This window comes from Betta splendens, chromosome 1, assembly GCF_900634795.4.
Source record: "Betta splendens chromosome 1, fBetSpl5.4, whole genome shotgun sequence".
NCBI classification, from domain to species: domain Eukaryota; kingdom Metazoa; phylum Chordata; class Actinopteri; order Anabantiformes; family Osphronemidae; genus Betta; species Betta splendens.
The window spans coordinates 875,986-895,985 of NC_040881.3; the positions used below are offsets into that span (position 1 = coordinate 875,986).

Here is a 20,000-nt window from a genome sequence, read left to right on the forward strand (position 1 = left end):
AGCTGTCCGGCCTGAACTCATGCTCACATCACGACTCTTCCTAATTTTAAGCAGTTAGCATTCAGATGGGAGTTGAGCTGAGCTACAAGAACTGATCACAGTTCTCAGAGCTGAGCTGACGTTTTCCTCCCTCATCTGGAAGCCGTCCTCGAAGCTGAGAGCGAAGCTGCTGACGTGTAGACCTGTAGCAGCAACGCTCTCGTCCTGAGTTCTTCTGGTTCTCAGACGTCAGATTTGTCCCTTGTGCTTCACAAATAGAATCTGGTGCATAAACTTGGCGAAAGTTAACCAAGGTTGAAGACTGTATCTGTGGAGAAACACTGACTGAGGCAGACAAACTCAAGTTACATTTTATCAGTCGACTTTAAGGAGATAAAACGCGTTGGCCGGATGCTTTGAGACAGATCCAGAGCTGAGATGTCAGACGTCCGCCTCGCTCGGCTTCTGACAGCATCGATGCACGTTTCCTGCAAACCTGCACCAGAAAAAGGTCAGACTGCAACGCCGCTGACGTCTGCTCAACGTCTTCCTGAGAAACCTCGTCATCGGCGTCAGCGTGAGAACCAGATCGACCCACATCTCATTGATGTCACCTTTGCAGCTTCTAACCCAGAACCAACGCACTGAGGTGGTTAGTGAGAGGCTACTTGAATAACACGGGGGGAGGGGGCCTCTCGCCCGCTGCCTGTCTTCCTGTCCTGACGCTCCACCACAGAGGTGTGTGTGTGTGTGTGTGTGTGTGTGTGTGTGTGTGTGTGTGTGTGTGTGTGTGTGTGTGTGTGTGTGTGTGTGTCCTTGCGGTTACATCGGAGTGGGGCCCAAAGTCCTTTTTTTTCTACCAAAGTGGGGCCCTATGATCACTTGTGGGCCCTTTGGCTGGGCCCACAATTGTAAAGGCCTCTTTGAGGATCAAGATGTGATTTTAGGGCTGAGGTTAGAATTGAGCTTTGGTTCTGATTAGAGCAAATGTGAGATGTCTGCCTTTATTTGTGATGGTTAGAGTGAGGGGCTAGGGAGGCATTATGTCAATGGTGGGGCCTCACTTTTATAGCACCGCAGCGTGCGTGCGTGACACTGTCTCACCTCACACAGTGCTGTCTGCTTCTGAGCAGCTGGAGCTGCAGGCTCACACTGACCGGACCTGTCGTCTCCCTTCAGGCCGGCGTGGAGGACAACCACCGCATCCCTCCGTCCCCCGTCGTCCACGTCCGGGGCCTCTGTGACGCCGTGGTGGAGGCCGACCTGGTGGAGGCCCTCGAGAAGTTCGGCAACATCTGGTGAGGCTTCAGTCTGGGTCCGATCTCGGTGGCTGAATGAAGCTGCAAGGCAGGTAGAGCCGCAGCACCGCTCCGCACGGGCTGAGGCAGAACCGGATCCTATTGTGGACCTGGTTCTCATCAGCAGCAGAGACTCCACCTTCACATTTGTACACACAGACGCTCACCTGCTGCTTTTCAGCTGCTGAGCCTCTGTGTGACGTCACCATTCAGTACCTGAGCTCCGCGGCCCAGAACACGGCGCCGCGGCCGTCTGCTCGGCCGCTCCGAGCCTGGTTCCAATCAGCCTGCAGTGTTAACGGAGTGGCGCTTTGCTTCCTGCCAGCTACGTGATGATGATGCCGTTCAAGCGTCAGGCCCTGGTGGAGTTCGACAGCGTGGACAGCGCCGAGCGCTGCGTGGCGTGTGGCGTTCGGGAGCCCGTGTGCATTGCGGAGCAGCAGGCCTTCTTCAACTTCTCCACCAGCCAGAGGATCACCAGGCCCACCAACGCAGACGACCCCAGCAGCAGGAACAAGGTGCTGCTGCTGTCCGTGCAGAACCCGCTCTACCCCATCACCACCGTGAGTCCAGCAGAACCCCACCAGCGCGGTCTACGGCGCGCGGCGCGTGGCTCAGTCTCCTGTTTCTCTTCTCAGGACGTCCTCTACACCGTCTGCAACCCTGTCGGCAGCGTCAGTCGCATCGTCATCTTCAAGCGCAACGGCATTCAGGCCATGGTGGAATATCCTGCGCTGTGTGGCTTTAGAGCAATTAGCACTAACTGGACGTGTTGGCTGCACATCTGGCCTTGTGTTGTTGTTCTGCTTTCCTTAACGAGCTTCTTAACGTTCGAGTCGGTGGAGGACGCACAAAAGGCCAAACTGGCCCTGAACGGAGCAGACATCTACGCCGGCTGCTGCACGCTGAAGATCGAGTACGCTCGGGTAAGTGGCAGACACACAGCACGTCCCAGAACCTGCTGCTGCTGACACACACACGCACACACACACGCACGCACACACACGCAGACACACGCACGCACACGCAGACACACACACGCACGCAGACACACGCACGCACACGCACGCAGACACACACAGACACACACACACGCACGCAGACACACTCTCACCCTCGTGCCCACACACACACACACGCACGCACACGCAGACACACACACACACGCACGCACACACACGCACGCACGCACACGCAGACACACGCACGCACACGCACGCAGACACACACACACACGCACGCAGACACACGCACGCACACGCACGCAGACACACACAGACACACACACACGCACGCAGACACACGCACACACACACGCACACACACTCTCACCCTCGTGCCCCACACACACACCACACCCAGCGGTGCTGTGCTCTGTCGCCCCTACAGCCCAACAGATCTGAAACGGTCGTCCGCAACGGGACAACAGCAGCTGGGACTACACCAAACCCTTCGTCCTGCTCCGAGGTAGGACAGCAGCTTTAACTGCTCACACACACTCGCACACACGCACAAACAAACACACACACGCATACACACACACTTGCACACACGCACGAACCAACACACGCACGCACAAGTGCACATACACACTCGCACACACATGCACACACACGTACACACGCACACACACACTCGCACGAAAACACGCACGCACACACAGGTTGGGTCCTGGGTTCTTGTTGTGACCCTGTGGTCCGTTCCAAGGCTCAGTGCGCGACACCACCTGCCACCGGTGAAGTTGTGCCGTTGTGTTTTTCAGAGCGGGGAAAGGGGAGGCAGCGTCAGGCCATCCTGGGAGAGCATCCCTCCAACGGCTACGGTACCGTGCCTCTGCTGGATCCAGGGTTTTGTGACCACAGGCCTCTTCCCTCTGACTGTGTTTCTGTGCAGGCCCACACTGCCCCCTGCTGCCTTTGCCTGCCAACAGCAGGTACAGGAGGATGAGCGAGGAGGCTCAGAACCCCATATCCTACTCAATGCTGCTCCCTAAGATGTCCTCCTCCTCGTCCTCGTCCTTCCTGAGCCACGCTGCCTCCAGCTCTGTTGCCATGGTGAGCAGCCTCCATCCCACCGAGATGAACTGCAGCCGCATCTTCAATCTCTTCTGTCTTTACGGCAACGTGGAGAAGGTGTGTGTCTCTGACCTCTGTGAGTTGGGCTCGTGTCTGAGTCAAACCTTAGGCCACAAGGTGTCCCTGACTGTCTGTGTGCAGGTGAAGTTTATGAAGAGCGTTCCCGGCACAGCGCTGGTGGAGATGAGTGATGAATATGCGGTGGACCGTGCAGTCACTCATCTCAACAGCATCAAGGTGTTTGGCAAAAAGCTCAACGTGTGGTGAGTGTGGACGCACTTTTAGATCCAAGACATTTTAAGTCTATTTTTTTTGGCTTTGTTCTATTTTCAGATTTTTTGCATGTGTCTTGGGCTTTTGTGTTTGTTTTCAGCTCTGGTAGGTTGGTGTCCAGCATCGTATGTCTGTCTTTTTGTCTGCCTAGTCGTCTGTCATCCATCATCTTTTTACACCCTGACCTCTATTTTCTTCAGTGTATCCAAGCAGCAGTCAGTGATTCCCAGTCAGGTGTTTGAGTTGGCTGACGGCAGCAGCAGCTATCAGGACTTTAGTCTGACCAGAAACAATCGCTTCAGCAACACACAGAGCAGCAGGAACATCATTCAGCCGCCTGCCTCAATCCTACACTTCTACAACGCGCCACCGACCCTGAACCAGCACCAGCTGCAGAAGGTGACGTCACATCTGCATGTGCATAGTTTGAGTTGGTTAGTTTGAGCACTTGGACGTGCTGCAACCAGAAAAGAACACGGCTCCAGTGTGGAGCCGTGTGGAACCCCGTCAGCGATCACTGTTGGAGCTTATATTACATTTTGTCATATTAATCAGAAGTTCATCTGCTTCTAAAGTCCTGCTTCTACAGTAATTGCTACATTGGGTTCTATCAGTTTATCGATTCTTGTCATCACACACTGACTCTTTTCTCCTACAGCTCTGTACTGAGCACAAGGTTCCCATCTTCACCAAGTTCAAAGTTTTTGATGCCAAACGTGAGTTTGTTTATTACACAGCATAGCTATGTGACCGATGGTTCGACATAGCTCATAAAGCGACACATGCTGCAGTAAACATAGGCAGTGCAGTCATGTGATGGGTCCTCCTTTGTCCCTGCAGCGAGCTCAAAAACCTTGTCTGGTTTGCTGGAGTTTGACAATAAAACAGAAGCTGTGGAGGCTCTGACTGTCCTCAACCACCATCAGATCAGGATCCCCAGTAAGTATGACCAACCCAGGCAGTTCCCTGTGCGTCACCATCAGTGAGACACTTGATCATAACTTATCCTTAAAAACCTTCACTTACTGTATGTGGTCAAGTCCAGCTCACTGCCACCCTTTGACCTCAGGCTACACACAAAACAAGCTTTTTTCCTCAACTTGACAGACTGATGGTAGTCAAGTCAACGTTCTCTCTCTCTCTGACCTGCAGACTGCTCCAACCCTTACACCCTGAAACTCTGCTTCTCCACCTCCTCTCATCTGTGACCTAGGATCACAGCGGCGACAAACGGGAAAAGGCGGAACAGACAATTTCAGTTCAGGATCATTCACGCAATGCACTTCAGTAACAACAGTGAAATGAACAGGATGACAACCTCAGAGAGACTCTGCTTTTCTTCCAATGGGACACTTCATGGAAAAAAATGAATGACTTGGCAAGTTCATCATAACTATAAAGAATCAGCATTTTTTTTTAAAAGTAAAACATCTGTTATCAAATGTTAGTAACGAAACTCAGGAAGGAATCACTGGAAACTGCAAAAACCAAGTAGATAGGAAGTCAAAGAGATGTAATATTCCTAGAATATTTGTATTGTTGTATTTGATTTGAATTTCAGTTTAGCAACATTTGCTTTGTTTAATGTGATTATTTTGTAATTTGTAAAGACTAAAGTCTTTACCTGTGGTACCAGCATTGATCATCTCTGTAAAGCAGATACTTGCACTGTACACACAGAAAATTAAGGGTAACCCTGCTGTACCCACAGCTACATTTGTCACAAATGTACCCCATAAATGGTTAAAGGTGACAGTTGTGGACCTTTTATTATTTTATTTATTTAAGTACAAAATCTCTGCTGACGATCAGCAAAGGTCCGGTACTGGGACCCTGCTAGGGTTCTGCTGGGGTGACAAAGCTTGTGTACCTTTTAGGTACATTCCTGTACCGTGAGAACTGGATTCTTCTAAAACTACGTATTATCTCTCCCGTCACTGCAGCTTTTATGTTACACATGTGCATCAATTTGCCAAATAAGTAGAGGAAGAACAGTGTCTGTGGCCTATAACACCGTATGTTACTGTGGAACCTGTGCTTACAGCTAAAAGCCAGCACCTCCAGAACCATCTCTGCTGAGTCTCATCATGCAGGTCAGACTAGTGCAGTATTTTAGCTACTAAGTGGATGAGTCCTGCTCAGATTGCTCCCGGATGGATGCCATCTGCTGAAGCCAGAGTGAAACAACAAAGCTTTTCTTTTTCACTTAATATCAGCGGCAATGTACATGTTACCACCATGAACTTATTATCAGAGCAGTTGAGCAGATCTGCTCAATAGCGGATGGTTTGTAGAAGCTCAAGCAGGTCGGTAACAGATGCATAACATTGTCCTTAATAACAGACACAGTCGTTGCTAAGCATGAATTTATCAGGATGTCACCTCAGTGCAGCACATTTGAAATCTTCTGTTACATTTGTACTTCCTCCTTTAGTTAAGTTTTCTGGATCCGGGTCCGTCTGAGAGCAAATGTCCATTAGCGCTAAATTTACATTAGTGAAAACAACACTAGTGGTTGATGTCATCAGATGAACTAGATAAACTAGAAAACTCCAACAGCTGCAGCTTCAAGTTCTTCATGTCAAAAGATTCTTTAAAACAAGAGATAATGTATTCTTACTGTTTTCTTAGTGACTAAATGTAACTAAATAATAAAAAGAGCATCTTTCGATTGACTGAACACGTTTTATTTTTATTTTCATGAGGACATTAAACTAGAACATTTACTATCTCTATTCTCACTCAAGAAGCCCCAAGACCCCAAGATACTTGAAGTCCTAAACCTGGGACAAGAGCTCTCCTCCGACCTGAAGAAAGCACTTCTTCTTAGTCTGACTTACTGCAAGGCGAACCAAGCTCCTGCTTCGGCTCTACAGAGACCAAGAGCCTCGGACTCCATACTGTACTCCCGAAGCACCCACAGAATGCTATGGGGACGCAGAAGAATGCCTTCTACAAGTCCACAAAACACATGTAGACTTGTTGGGCAAACTCCCTCAAACCCTCCAGCACCATAGAGAGGGTGGAGAGCTGGTTCAGCGTTCCATGACTAGGTCAAAAGGCACATTGTTCTTCCTGTATCTGAGGTTGGATTATTGGCTGAATTCTACTCACCAGTACCTTGGCATAGAGTTTCCTGGGGAGGCTGAGAAGTGTGATCCCCCTATAGTTGGAACACACTTCCCTGTCACAACCACCCCGGTTCTCCAGTCCAGAGGAACTGTCCCCAGTGTCAACCGGTGTTGCACACCAACAGCCCCACAACATCCAGAGACTTGAGGTACTCAGAGGTAAAAAAGGTAAGATGTGTTTAGATCCCAGCATGCACTGCTTCACACTGAACAGGAGGGAAGCAGCCAAACTATAGAAAGTCACACAGTCAGCAAAACTATTGCCATCATTCAATTATTAAAACCTTCCAAGCAAGTAACTAAAGACATTTTATGTTCACCAAGCTGGAACAGCTGCTCTAAATAAATCGAACGTTGTAACTGTTTGTTACAACGTGACCGGAAGCTTTGCAGATATTTCTAATTTAATGTAGAAACAGTCTTGAGTTGAGCAGCTGGGGCAGAAACACACTCAGCTCAAATGTGAGCACAAACACTGCATAAGCAGAAGCACACACTCTGAACAGCACTTTAAGTACTTCAAAACAAACACATTTTACTAAAAAATATTACAATTACTTCATTATTGTCACATTACAGGTGTGACTTTAAAAAATCCCTAAAACAGAACAGGTTTATTTTTGTTATTACTGTAACACTAAAACAGTTGAAAATTGGTTAAGGAATTACAAAAAAGAGTTTGAACCATTGTTGAATAAAATTCAAACCATGTAAAGTGAGGCAAATGTTTTCAGATTAATAAATTACATTTAGATTTGATTAAATGTCATGATTCGTTCTCTCGGGTTGCAGTGTTATTATTTATATGCATTTCTCATGGATACTTCCGGCCTCGGGGGCGGGGCCTCTGCTGTACTTAGGACCTTTTGGTGACGTCAGAGCGGTCTGCCGCTATCAGCAGGTCAAGAAAGATGGCGGTGGATGAGAGCAGGTTGAAGCAGCGGAATCACACAAACAGCCTATTTACGAAAGGTAATTACAGACATCAGAGCGCCGAGCGATGCTTCCCACGAGACGCTTGAGGGAGACGACTCTATGGACGTCTTTTCATGGACGAAACGCGTAAAGAAGCGACGGTGCAGGCAGGCGCTCCGCTCCGGTGAATAATCGCATCTTCGCTCGCTTCGCGTCCCGCTACGTCCGAGCGGTAAAACGAGCTGCGCCGCTAAAGGACCGCGGCTTCGCCTGCGCGGCTAAAGGACCGCGGCTTCGGGCGCTACAGGCACCGACCTGTCCGCGGCGCGCGCTCGGCTGTCGCTATGTGTTCAGGACGCAGCGTTAGCTAACAGATGGCTGCTAGCATCCGGCCAATAGTTCGGGCTAAACCCAGCTACGACCTGCCGCAACAGCGTCCGCTGAGCTCAGCCTACTTGGGTTGCGAACCTTGCGGGGAATCAGACAATGGTTGAACAAACCGGACCGCTATGACGCCTTGGATATAAACAAGGTCGTATGAAAGAATAAGAGGATCCAGCGCTGAATGCGTCTTAAATACTCAAATATAAAAGCTAAACGAAGTCAAACTTCGTTCTCTCTTTTTGGAAAAATCCAATTTAACAGCGAAATCATCAACAGTTTTAAATAGTCCTAAAACACTAAAATAATTATGTGAGTATTTCAGCATATTTAAACTGGCGTTGCAGCGTTTGAGCGGGTTGAGATGCCGTCACACGTGACTGCTCTCTGGTCTGTAGAAGAAGCGTTGGTCACGCGTGTTGACCGGCTTCAGTGACTGGAGGCTCTGCTGTTCTGACGATGCAGTCACTCGGAGCCAGCGATGAAACTGTCGTGTGCTTTTATCTGTGCTTTATCAACATGACAGCTGAGGCTGTACTTACACTGGTTCTCAGATACAGATACAGACAGGGTTTTGGGGTGAACACTGTATTAGGTTCCTACAAGAAGGAACCAGAGCTGCTCTCAGCTCATGTGTGCACAGCTGCGTGTTGTTTCTACAGAGCAGCAGAGGCGTCACTGATTCTGTGATGTGTTTCTAGAGGTACTGAGCCTTCAACTCACTGCCTTAAGGATGAGGAAGAAATGCCTCCTGCTAATGTCACTAAAGCTCTGTGTGTGGGTGCAGACGGGTCCAGAGCTTGTGAATGAACAGTACACTCAGATGCTTTCTTTGTGTATATCGTACACGTTTGGGATGCACTCACATACTTATAATGAAGACCTAGGAGTCCATGGCTATTTTACTTCTGCGTGAGGCCTCCTGAGGCTTGACACGCATGTTGCCAGGCCAAGTGGGTCAGCAGTGCTGGAAGAGCAGCACCTACATGTACAGGCATCCAAGCAGAACTCTAGAAGCCTGATGTGATTTGTTGTAATCTTACTGTAAATGAGTGGCCGGGTCTTAGAAGCAGTCTAAAGAATACAGGGATCCAGTTTCCAGACTGACCTGTTGGATCAGCATAAAGATGTGTTTCAGACACTGCTGTAATGTCAAGGAATAAAAATGACAAAGTCACCGAAGCAGCATAATAAGTAAAATAAATTCTCGAAAATTGCACATCTAAATATTCCTATTTTCCCTGAGGCAAGTCATGAGCTGTTCAGAACAGTGGGGCTGTACATTTATCAGGCCACTGGTCTTTGAGAGCATGTCGCTGTCCTAATCATTTTCTTACTGTACGTCATGTGATGCTGCGGGTTTTGCGGTGCTGTGTTGCCCACTTGTCCCAAAACCCACAAGCTCAACACTGACCTGACTGACGACAGATCAGGAGTCCACACTGTCCCCTCAACCAGGGCCAGCGAGGCCACAGTGCAACCTCCCGACGCGCCGCCTCCGCTGTGGATCCGTGTAACTGCTGCCATACAAGGCGAGAGACTCGAGGTTCCACCTGTTAAACGCCAACTCATGGCTTTGTTTACTGTAAACTTCCGTCCACTGATTTCCCCATAGCTCTGCTCATGACTGAGTGCAGGTGAAATTTGAGTAACTAGGAAGCTCAGGTTCTTTTTGTTTCCAATCAAACAGATATAAGTTTATTGATCCCTGTGGGAGAGCTCGGCCCTCGACGTCCGTCAGAGGAAGTGTGAGGGGTCGTCTTCACAAAAGAACACGGAACTAGGTCATTAGCTGCTTATGGTTAACATTTACTACATTAAAGTTTTTGACAACCACATTTAAAGTAAGGTGGACTGGAATGTTGTTGAAGCAATGATGTAGTTACGCTGAATTGGTTTAGATGGTATTAGCTCAAATGCTAACTCTCTAACGTCCCTCCCAGGCTACAGGTCACTGTCTCTCTGTTTCACCAAGCGGCCAGACCTAAAGTTTACTTGCTGCTTTTCGCTTCTTTATTTGCTGAACATCAACATTGAAAGATTTTTGTTTTAAAAATGTTCCTGTGACCTGATGCTCGTCATCACTGCATGGCTGTGGACCTGTAAAGTACCAGGTTAACGGCTGGTCAGCTGTTTAATGTAGGTGATGACACTATTCTGTGATCATGTTCCAGGCTTTAACCAAAGCTTCCCCCTCAGGTGGCCACGGCTTTGAATTGGGCACGTCTGACATGAGGTGCGAGGAACTGGGGGACGAGGCCAGGCCGGTGCAGATCGTGGTGGCGGACGAGGGGGAGCATGCGTTCTCACTGCAGGAGGAGGTCCTGGAGAGGCTGCTCCTGCAGGAGGAGGTGCAGGACCTCCACGTGGTGGTGGTCTCTGTGGCGGGCGCGTTCCGCAAGGGCAAGTCCTTCCTGCTGGACTTCATGCTGCGCTACATGTATAAACAGGTATCCAGTCCGCTCATGTGTGATGTGGTGTCTCCATCGCCACTAGCAAGATGTGGTTTCATAAAACTGTTCCTACTTTGTCTGGAGCTTTTAATCATGTATTGATGAAATTGGTGTAATGCAAACTTACTGTGAGAGGAACATGAGACCTTAACGTCCTCTGTAGCTTTGAGAAACAAACTCTGACCTGAGATATGGACTGTGGTCATGTGACTGGACGTAACGCACATCCTTTGTTTCTCAGTACAAATACTAAGCTCGCCTCACTGTCGCAGTGGCTTCTACAACTTTCACTACGTCACGGACGAGACACTGGAATTCGCCTGTATCATTTATAGTCAAAGCATGGATTTACAGAAAGCAGTTTTAATTTAGAACTAAAAGAGGGACGTGAGCCCACCTGGTCAGGGCCATCGGCTCCATGCGCGGTCCGTGTATTCAGGCTCATATATGTGGACTGTAGGTTTGAGAACAACTTTCCTACTGTACGTTGTGATGGTGCGCGTCACTCTCGCTTTTGTGGTGCTGTGTGGTTGCCTGCCACTTGACCTCAATAAAGACTGATGTGCTTCTTCAATCTTGTCGTGTGACAGATAGGAGTCAACTGTCACCTTAACAAGGGCACAGCTACGCTCCGTGAATGTCAGCCGCACAGCACGTTGCTTTTGAAGCATTTATTGCAATGTCTGACTGCTTTGGTTTCATCTCAGCAGATTTGCGCTTGGAGCCATTGTACAGATCATATTGATTGGATTTATGGAACGAGTGTTAGTTGACCAGTACTGAAAAACGAACATCAGCCAATGATACAGCGTTAACCCTTTTGTCAGGTTTGATCAACCTGTTCATTCTTAATTGGCTCTATGACTGAGGAAGCTGAGGTGAGTGAACAGTCTATGTTGAACAGAGACATTCTGGAGCTTTTGTTGTGCTGTTAAGAGGATTTTAGCCCAGCACAATGTTGGCTCTGTGGCTGAGCTTCCCAAACGCACACTGCTGCAAAAAGCAATGAATATGTGTTGAATAAGCCTGAGCCCAGGTCAGGCCACGATGGCAGGAATGCTCACTAGAGCTCGAAGGAGGAGCTTGACAAGCCTGAAACCTGCACAGGTCCAAAATGTTAGCCCGTGTTTCTGTTAATGAGGTTCATGTGGTGATATACTGTGGAAGAGCTACTTTTCAGGACAAATTAGAGAGTGTCTGTTTTTCTCCAGTCACCCGGGTCCTGGATCGGCAGCGATGACGAGCCTCTGACTGGCTTCAAATGGCGAGGCGGCTGTGAGAGGGAGACCACGGGCATCCTGGCCTGGAACAAGGTGTTTGTGGTGGAGAAACCAGATGGTTCCAAGGTCTGCTCACTCAAGTCCTTAGGTTATTCCCTTGCCGTGAGAGCTGTGGGAGTGACGCCCGCTGGTTTTGGTCTGTTCTCTTGCAGGTTGCCGTCCTGCTAATCGACACCCAGGGTGCGTTCGACAGCCAGTCGACCATCAAAGACTGTGCCACGCTCTTCGCCCTCAGCACCATGACCAGCTCTTTGCAGGTGAGCTGCCTTCTGTTTCAGGCCTCAGGATGGAGTTCTGTGGTTCTTTAACAGATAACCAATTGGTGTTTTGTCTTGTTTCAGGTGTACAATCTGTCCCAGAACATCCAGGAAGACGACCTCCAGCACCTGCAGGTCAGTGTGGACCTCAGAGCCTCGAGTTACAGGCGGTCCTCTCGAAGGCAAATACGAAGGAGGTTAAACAAAGTATGCATGTACAAATCAAATCAAAGAAACTTTATTTATCCCCAAGGGGCGAGTCAAGGCAGGACACGTGAGCAGCATGTCAGTTGTAAAACAACCAAGAAAAATTGTACGAATAGAAAAACAATGATGGTAACAAAAAGGATAGTAGTAGTAGTAGTAGTAGTATATAATAACAATACTAACTAGCTGAAAAAGTAGCAGTACAATAAGTTATTGCACTAATGTGAATGATTAGTGAGGAGTTCAGGAGCAGGATGGCTTTTGGCTCCATTGTCACATCTCAGAGCAGTTTTCAAGTTGGCGCCTAATGCTAATCCTAATGTGGACTTGGAGCAGCCTGTCCTGATGTGCAGCAGCTCCTTATCAGGTGTGTTCTGTGCGGGTCAGAATTAAGTGCTGACCTAAAGCCAGCAGACTTTGCAGCTGAACTACTCTGAGCAGGATTCCCTAAAAGGAATTAAAGATTCTGTTTGGCTTCAATTTATAACCATCAAACCACAGCAGTTTTCATCTGCTACAGAAAACCAGTGTTTCATCTCGTTTACATCAAATCTTTAGATGCTTTAGGTGCTTTGTTTTCTGTAGCATTCTTTAGCATGTTCATCTTTGCTCCTACACTAAATGAGCTTCAGTCTGTGTCTCTTCTCAGCTCTTCACTGAGTATGGACGACTCGCCATGGAGGAGGTCTGCAAGAAGCCTTTTCAGGTCTCACCACAGGACACATTAGGCTTTAAAATCTATAACGGCTTCATTAACAACAAGATCATCTTTTGCTTTTTGTGATTTTGGTTCCATAACCGTTGCTCTGTTCAGACGCTGATGTTTCTCATTCGAGACTGGAGTTACCCCTATGAGCATCCGTATGGCCTGGAGGGAGGGCGAGGCTTCCTGGAGAAACGGCTGCATGTGAGGTTTAGTTTTGTGTCTTCTCTGGGTCACAGTTTCTCTGGACTAAATGTTCTGACGCTGGTGTTAACGCCTGTTCAGGTGAAGCAGAACCAACATGAGGAGCTGCAGAATGTCAGAAAACACATCCACTCCTGCTTCTCCAACATCAGCTGCTTCCTCCTGCCGCACCCCGGCCTCAAGGTGGCCACCAACCCTCACTTCGATGGGCGGCTCAGAGGTGAAACACATGAGCAGCACCCATGTATTGGTATCAACATAGGAAGCTTGAAGCAGCAGTAGAAGAAGAGACTCATGTCAGAGCAGTGATGATTCCACACACACAAACATTTAGCTCAGACCAGTTGGTACCAGGTGTGTACTTGTTTTTCCTTTGCCGTGGGGACCAAAAATTATGTTTATCGGATTAGTGCAAAGGTTAGACGTCTGCCTTTAGTTGTGATGGTTAGGGTCAGGGGCTAGGGAGGCATTATGTCAGTGGTGAGTCCCCACGTTGATGACAAACACGTGTGTGTGTGTGTGTGTGTGTGTGTGTGTGTGTGTGTGTGTGTGTGTGTGTGTGTGTGTGTGTGTGTGTGTGTGTGTGTGTGTGTGTGTGTGTGTGTGTGTGTGTGTGTGTGTGTGTGTGTGTGTGTGTGTGTGTGTGTGTGTGTGTGTGTGTGTGTGTTTCAGACATCGATGAGGATTTTCAGAAGGAGCTGGTAAAACTCGTGCCGACGCTGCTCTCTCCAGAAAACCTGGTGGAAAAGGAGATTGGAGGAGTGAAGATCACCTGTAGAGAACTTCTGCACTACTTCAAAGTCAGTTTGTTTTTTGTTTTTTGTTTTTTTTCCTCAATGCTTAGTCAATGTTTATTCTATTACGAGTTTTGTCTATTTTAATTTCCTGCTCTTGCGTTTCAGGCCTACATGAAGATCTACCAGGGAGAGGAGCTTCCACACCCCAAGTCCATGCTGCAGGTCGGTTCAGTCCTCTTTCTCGGGTTCAGGCTTTAGTCCAAACGCATCTGAATAAACTGCTGTCCCATTGGTCATCTGTTACCTAGGCAACAGCAGAAGCCAATAACCTTGCAGCTGTAGCAGGAGCCAAAGACTTGTACAACAAAAGCATGGAGCAGGTAACAGGTCTGATTTCAGTGCCGCAGCGTTTCTTGAAGAACTTGTGTTGACTTGTTGCATGTCCTGCTCTCAGATCTGTGGAGGAGACAAATCCTACATTTCCCCGACGGAGCTGGAGCGGCGTCACACGGAGCTGCGACAGGCCTCGGTGCGGCACTTCCGCTCCGTGAAGAAGATGGGCGGAGAGGATTTCTGCCGGCGCTACCAGGAGCAGCTGGAGGTGGAGCTCGACGAGGCCTACACCAACTTCAGCAAGCACAACGACGGCAAGAACATCTTCTACGCGGCGAGGACGCCCGCCACGCTGTTCGCCGTCATGTTCGTCATGTACGTGGCGTCGCTGGTCACCGGCTTCGTGGGCATCAGCTCGGTGGCCACGCTGTGTAACCTGGTGATGGGCGTGGCTCTGACGGCGCTCTGTGTCTGGGCCTACATCAAATACTCTGGGGAGTTCCGTGAAGTGGGCGGAGTCATCGACCAGGTGGCTGAAACCCTCTGGGAGCAGGTGAGTGAAGGGTGCTGAGTCGCCTGAAGCCCAGCGCTAAACGCTTTGTTGTGGACTTTCTAGATTGTGAACAAAGCTTCAGTCCAGCAGCGGTTGAGCTTCTCTCTGCTCAGCTTTTCCTCTGATCCTTTTGTATTTTCTCTCGATGCTTTCAGAGGACTCCACGAAAGGTGAGCACTGACACAGTCCATGACACCGGAAGGTCTTTTTGTTAATGGCAGCATCTGACATGTTATAGTGATTCCAGCTCCAAAACAACAAGAAATCGCATGACATTGCAACGACAAACAGGGTAAAAGCATCTGCTGTGATGATAAAGCCGACCTTTGTAGCATCACAGCCTGAACATGAGTGCTGCAGCTTCCAACGACCCCCTCTGATCAGCACCTCACGCTGTAGGAAGTCTGAACATTTTCTCCGTCTCCAGGTGTTCTCCAAACTCTTGGAGGTGGCTCGGAGCCGGGTCCCGCTGGGGGCCCTGATCCCGGTTCCGCGACCTCGGCTGGCTACAAACAACAACATCAAGAAGCGGAACTAGCTGCGCCTCACCTCAGCTCTCTTCTACTTCTTCACCTGTGCTCGGTTTGAAACAATGTTTTAGACGGTTTGACTTGTATAAATCCGTTTTAGTTGCGACTGGACCGGCTGGTTCCTCACTGTAGACCTGGACACCCCCTTGGATGTTTTTGATGATGTCCATGGGAGGGACTATCAGTGTGCTCACCTGTTCCCATTATGTGAATGTATGAATGAAGCATGACCACAGACCCTCGTGTTCCCTCCTCTCCCCTCCCCGCGTCGCTTTCTGTCGCTGGGCGGCGTCTCGAGGAGGACACGCGACCAAAGTTTACAGCTTTATCATCATCACGGGCTCGGACCCAACGCGGGAAACGCTCACAAGGTTTCACTCAACGGACGCTTTGGTTTCAGGGAGATTCAGTGTCTGTTTGTTTAGTCACTGGTGATCGCGTCCAAAGCCAGCGAGGCTGTCGAACCTCACCCAAAATGATCAGACGAGTTAAAGTAGGTGAACAAGGAGAGAAATCTCATCCAGTGGACTGAGATGAGTCCTCTCCAGTCACAGTAAATCTATTCACAAAATCACCCACTGCTGGATTTTAGGAGCAAAGTGTAAATGGGTGGCAGCTACTAGCGACATTCAGAGCTGAGCCAGAGCTGATCAGCCTAAAAGACGTCAAGCCTACGTAAATCCAGTTTCACCCCCTTCGGTTTTAAACCCGGACTCATTCAGCTGCTCTGTAGAGAAAGCCCCAACAGAACACGTCGCCGTTTCTGATTATTTTTTGAAGCTTTGAGTCTGTGACTTCAAAGGCTCGGCTTCTGGCTGGTCATTGCTGCTGATCGGAGCTTTGTGCCGTTTTTATTCCTGCTAGCTGACCTGGTGCTGGTGTGTCGGGTCCAAGCTTTTAAACCCTTCCCTTCGTTTAGCTCAGCTCAGACGTGTAGATAATATTTAAGTGTTGTTCTTCCTGTTTTTAAAGCACCACAAGCTGTTTATTAAAACACTAAATCGCATCAGTGTTTGCGTTTTTCAAGCCAAACGAGCGAACGGATCATTCCAAGCGTTTTCTCTGACTGAATCGTGTTTTCATTCCATCCATGACATCACCAGTGTGCTTTTGGTTTGTACAGTTGAGTTTTTTTTACTGTCATCCACACGTAGGGCATGTGTATGAAACTATACATATATAAATATAAATTTTCTAGACCTTTTTGTAGGTGGAAGAACAAGAGTCGGGTGGTGGAGCAGGTTCAGCTCAGCGGATGCTTTCGTGATCTGTGGATATGTGTAATAAATCCCTTTTATATATTCTATATTTGTAAATTCAGCGTGAGCGCTGCGACTTCACCACTGCTGGGAACGAATGTTTATAATCAGGAGGTTTTCTGCTTTCTCAGTTTCTTCTGTTACATTGTAAAGTTATTTACGTTAATTTATTTTTCAATACAATATTAAACCAAGCTCGTCAGCACACACACAGACACGCGTGTCGTCTTTATGTATCTTTTTCACTGTGTGAAAGGACAGAAAGGAGCTGTGTGTTGATCCGGTTTAAGGAAAAAGAACTCAAACTGTCTGAAACTCCAAAAAAATGCTGGTTACAGGAACGAGGAGAACCGAGAATGTAATGTTGTTCCTACGGTCCTTCTGAACTGTCCAGACTCAACCTGTAGAATGCATCACCAGCCGCATGTTCACACTTCAGTCCAGTCAGCTCCTCTGCTGAGTCTGGTCAGCAGGTCGCACTAAGTCTGAGGTTTCTGTTCAGACCTAATTAGACAAAACTGCAGAATTGGAACCACCGGTGAAATGAATGTGTCCCAGAGAGAAAAGTCATGTTCCTAGAAATGTGGTAAAAGTCACCTGGTTCTGTCTGGTTCTTGGTCTCTGTACGGTGGAAACCCGGAGGATGGAGCTCGGCCCAGCTCAGCTCAGAAGGACCGCAGCCAACACGGAACCGGAACCTGTGCGGGAACGGATGCAGGGGAACGTCCAGAGATGCGGCACGCGTAAAGTGCGCCATTGTTTCCTACCGGCAAATCTCACTGGGCCGGTTCTGAAGTGACGTAGGTCAAACGTGGACTTGGTACCAATGGATCAGGTCTAATACCTGAACTTTATGGTGACCTGCCGAACTTCTGCTGACGTCATTCTTTTAGTGTAGTTTTCAGAGTTAATCAGTCGCCATTTGACTTTAATCCAACCCACCGCGTACGGGAGGATGCGGGGAGCTTTCAGGATGATGATGATGATGATGATGAAGGCGAGGATGACGCGGAGGAGGAGCTCTGACGTCACACTGCCTCCTGTTGTCTGGGAGCTCTGCAGCGCTGCCGTTGGATCCGGGCTGTGCTCTTCCTCCTCCTCCTCTTCCTCTTTGTCTCCACGCCGCACTCCCTCCCGCACCGACGCAAACACCGGGCTTTCCTGCCGCCGCCGCCCCGTCCTCCCCTCCCACCGGCCGCCGGAGGTTCCCGGCGAGAGCCCGCTGCTGCGGCTCCGCTGTCGGCGAAGGAGATGCGAGTCCCGGACTGAGCAGAGCGGAGAGCAGGGCGATGTCCGGCAGGATGCCTCTGACCCCGGTCAGCGAGTCGGAGCAGGCGCCGGTGAGTCCGACGGAGAACCTTGTCACGTCACGTATTTAAACACTGTTAGTCGTCATCAGTGGATGAGTCATTGCTCAGAGTCCTAGTCCTGGTCAGTGGAGCAGAGTTGGGGGGGGGCAATGCAACTGATCTGGGATCTGCTGTATCTGGTTCCCTGGTGCCGGCCTGAGGTTCTGCTGTGTCTTTGCCCTTCGTGTGTGTTTGCTACCGATTCTGTCACAGCCAGGAGGCAACGAGCTACGTCCCACAACCCGTCACTGCTCCGACGAGCCCTTGAGCCAGAGCACGTGGAGAAACAAACCTAACACAACTCCCACAAAACGTAGACAGGGTGTTGTCGGTCTGTGCTGTGAAGTTCGTTTCGCTTCTGATCTCTTTCTCCTCTGATGAATCACCTGGAGCTTTTCATCGTCGCCACGGCAACACACTGTGGGACCCCAGTGGGAGTGGAAACCCCCTTCGCCTCAGCAGTGAGACTTGAAGTCACACAGGGACTGAACCATCAGGAGCCTGCAGAAGGGACAGAGGCACACCGTGAACTTTGACCTGTGACCTCCTGCATGTTGGGTCAAAAACACTTTGACCAGAGAACAAACGTCCTGCACAGCTTCTGTCCTCAGATTGTGATGGGAACATTGTCAGATGAACTGATTCTCCTGCTGTTCTCTTTTTGGTTTGCAGCAACTTCACATCCCAATTCCTACCTCCTACCTCCTACTGTAACTCCTACCTCCTAACTCCTACCTCCTACCTCCTAACTCCTACCTCCTACCTCCTACTGTAACTCCTACCTCCTAACTCCTACCTCCTACCTCCTAACTCCTAACTCCTACCTCCTAACTCCTACCTCCTAACTCCTACCTCCTACCTCCTAACTCCTACCTCCTACATCCTAACGCCAAACCCCAACGCCTACTCAGTTTCTGTGGCCTCTGACTGAGGAGCCTCCGTCTGTGACACGTTGTCTCAGGTTGTGATCTGTGTCTTGTGTCTGTGCTTTCTGTTCTGTTTCTTCTCTGGTCTCACTTCATTCACTGTGTGACCTGAACTGAAGATGCTCTGAAACTAAAGTCTTTGTTTCATTCCCTGGATCAGTTGGGAAACAACTAAACTATTTTACCTGGATTTGTTTTTTGTCTTAATCGCTTTCATTCCACTCTGACAAACTGATCTCAGACCTGTTGTCAGCTCCTGTTCCCTTCTTCACCAGGAGGAACGGTTTATTTGTTACTGAGGTCAGAATAGATCAGATGCCGATCACTGCAGGGGACCAATAATGATCAGAGTCATGTATTGATAGCATGTTACAGAGAAAACACCAGGCAGCAACAGAACCTCAGCAGGACGGTTCTGAGTCCGATGGTACCGCTACACAGATGTAGTGGTGTCATTCTAAACATAAGGAGTTTATCACCGGCGCTTTGGGAGTCAGAAGGATTTTAAATTCCATCCGACAGAAGCTGATGCAGGAGAAATTTGATCCACTGGTTCCAGGCTGATCTGCAGCAGTCGATGCAAGAATCTGTTCGTAGAGCTGATCTGTGATCTGTAGCAGCAGCTGTTGGTCCTGGTGTCAGCTCCTCCGGCTGCTTCAGGTGCGGTTCAGGTTGTTGTCTGGGTGGAACCTGCTGGAGCAGCTCTTCTTCTTCGTTCTCTGGGCTAAAGGGGCTTTTTTGGTCATTCCTCACAGATTAGATGAAACGTGACTGCAGCAGAAGCTAAAGTGATGACGGTAAGTCGAAGCTGACTCCTTGGTTCTAATTGTGCGTGTGTTTCAGTCGAAGCCTTCCAACGGCCTGCCTGAGGCTCCGCCCGAGGCCCCACCCAACAAAGCGCCCGGCCGCCACAGTCTACCACCGTGCCGCAGCTCTGTGACGCCAGACGACCAGCCACACGTTGGCAACTACCGCCTGCTGAAGACCATCGGCAAAGGCAACTTTGCTAAAGTGAAACTGGCCAGACACACACTGACCGGCCGCCAGGTGAGAACACAGGCAGAGCAGGAGGCGGAGCAGGAGGCGGAGCAGGAGGCGGAGCAGGAGGTAGAGCAGGAAGCATAGCAGGAGGTAGAGCGGGAGGCAGAGCAGGAGGC

The 20,000-nt window shown here is 49.3% G+C and overlaps 3 protein-coding genes across 8 annotated transcripts in view; all 3 read left to right on the forward strand.

The window, feature by feature from the left end:
• Positions 1-5,378, forward strand: part of LOC114860038 (heterogeneous nuclear ribonucleoprotein L-like) — a 15,157-nt gene extending 9,779 nt beyond the window's left edge. For both annotated transcript variants that reach the window (XM_029158293.3, XM_055512256.1), the window contains exons 7-13: positions 3,040-3,099; positions 3,171-3,409; positions 3,494-3,615; positions 3,826-4,024; positions 4,284-4,341; positions 4,466-4,564; positions 4,778-5,378. In XM_029158293.3, coding sequence (XP_029014126.1) covers positions 3,040-3,099; positions 3,171-3,409; positions 3,494-3,615; positions 3,826-4,024; positions 4,284-4,341; positions 4,466-4,564; positions 4,778-4,833 — 833 coding nt within the window. In that variant the 3' untranslated portion in view covers positions 4,834-5,378. The remainder of the gene's footprint in view (positions 1-3,039; positions 3,100-3,170; positions 3,410-3,493; positions 3,616-3,825; positions 4,025-4,283; positions 4,342-4,465; positions 4,565-4,777) is intronic.
• Positions 5,379-7,621: 2,243 nt separating this feature from the next.
• Positions 7,622-16,781, forward strand: zgc:158270 (uncharacterized protein LOC791213 homolog). 3 transcript variants are annotated; one of them, XM_029158226.3, is made up of 14 exons: positions 7,622-7,728; positions 10,252-10,502; positions 11,717-11,851; positions 11,938-12,042; positions 12,127-12,177; positions 12,899-12,955; positions 13,064-13,156; positions 13,238-13,376; positions 13,829-13,956; positions 14,059-14,115; positions 14,202-14,273; positions 14,348-14,779; positions 14,935-14,949; positions 15,207-16,781. In XM_029158226.3, exons 1-14 carry the CDS (start codon positions 7,668-7,670, stop codon positions 15,315-15,317), a joined length of 1,707 nt encoding a protein of 568 aa, XP_029014059.1. In that variant the 5' UTR covers positions 7,622-7,667; the 3' UTR covers positions 15,318-16,781. The 3 variants fall into 3 exon arrangements, with proteins under 3 accessions (XP_029014059.1, XP_029014052.1, XP_029014069.1); XM_029158219.3 differs by lacking the exon at positions 7,622-7,728 and adding an exon at positions 7,730-7,855; XM_029158236.3 differs by lacking the exons at positions 7,622-7,728; positions 14,935-14,949 and adding an exon at positions 7,730-7,855.
• A 498-nt stretch (positions 16,782-17,279) lies between these two features.
• Positions 17,280-20,000, forward strand: part of mark1 (MAP/microtubule affinity-regulating kinase 1) — a 9,314-nt gene continuing 6,593 nt past the window's right edge. Inside the window, exons 1-2 of one of the 3 annotated variants that reach the window (XM_029158191.3) lie at positions 17,280-17,908; positions 19,687-19,890. In XM_029158191.3, coding sequence (XP_029014024.1) covers positions 17,858-17,908; positions 19,687-19,890 — 255 coding nt within the window. In that variant the 5' untranslated portion in view covers positions 17,280-17,857. The remainder of the gene's footprint in view (positions 17,909-19,686; positions 19,891-20,000) is intronic. The other 2 variants (XM_029158199.3, XM_029158209.3) reach the window with 2 other exon arrangements.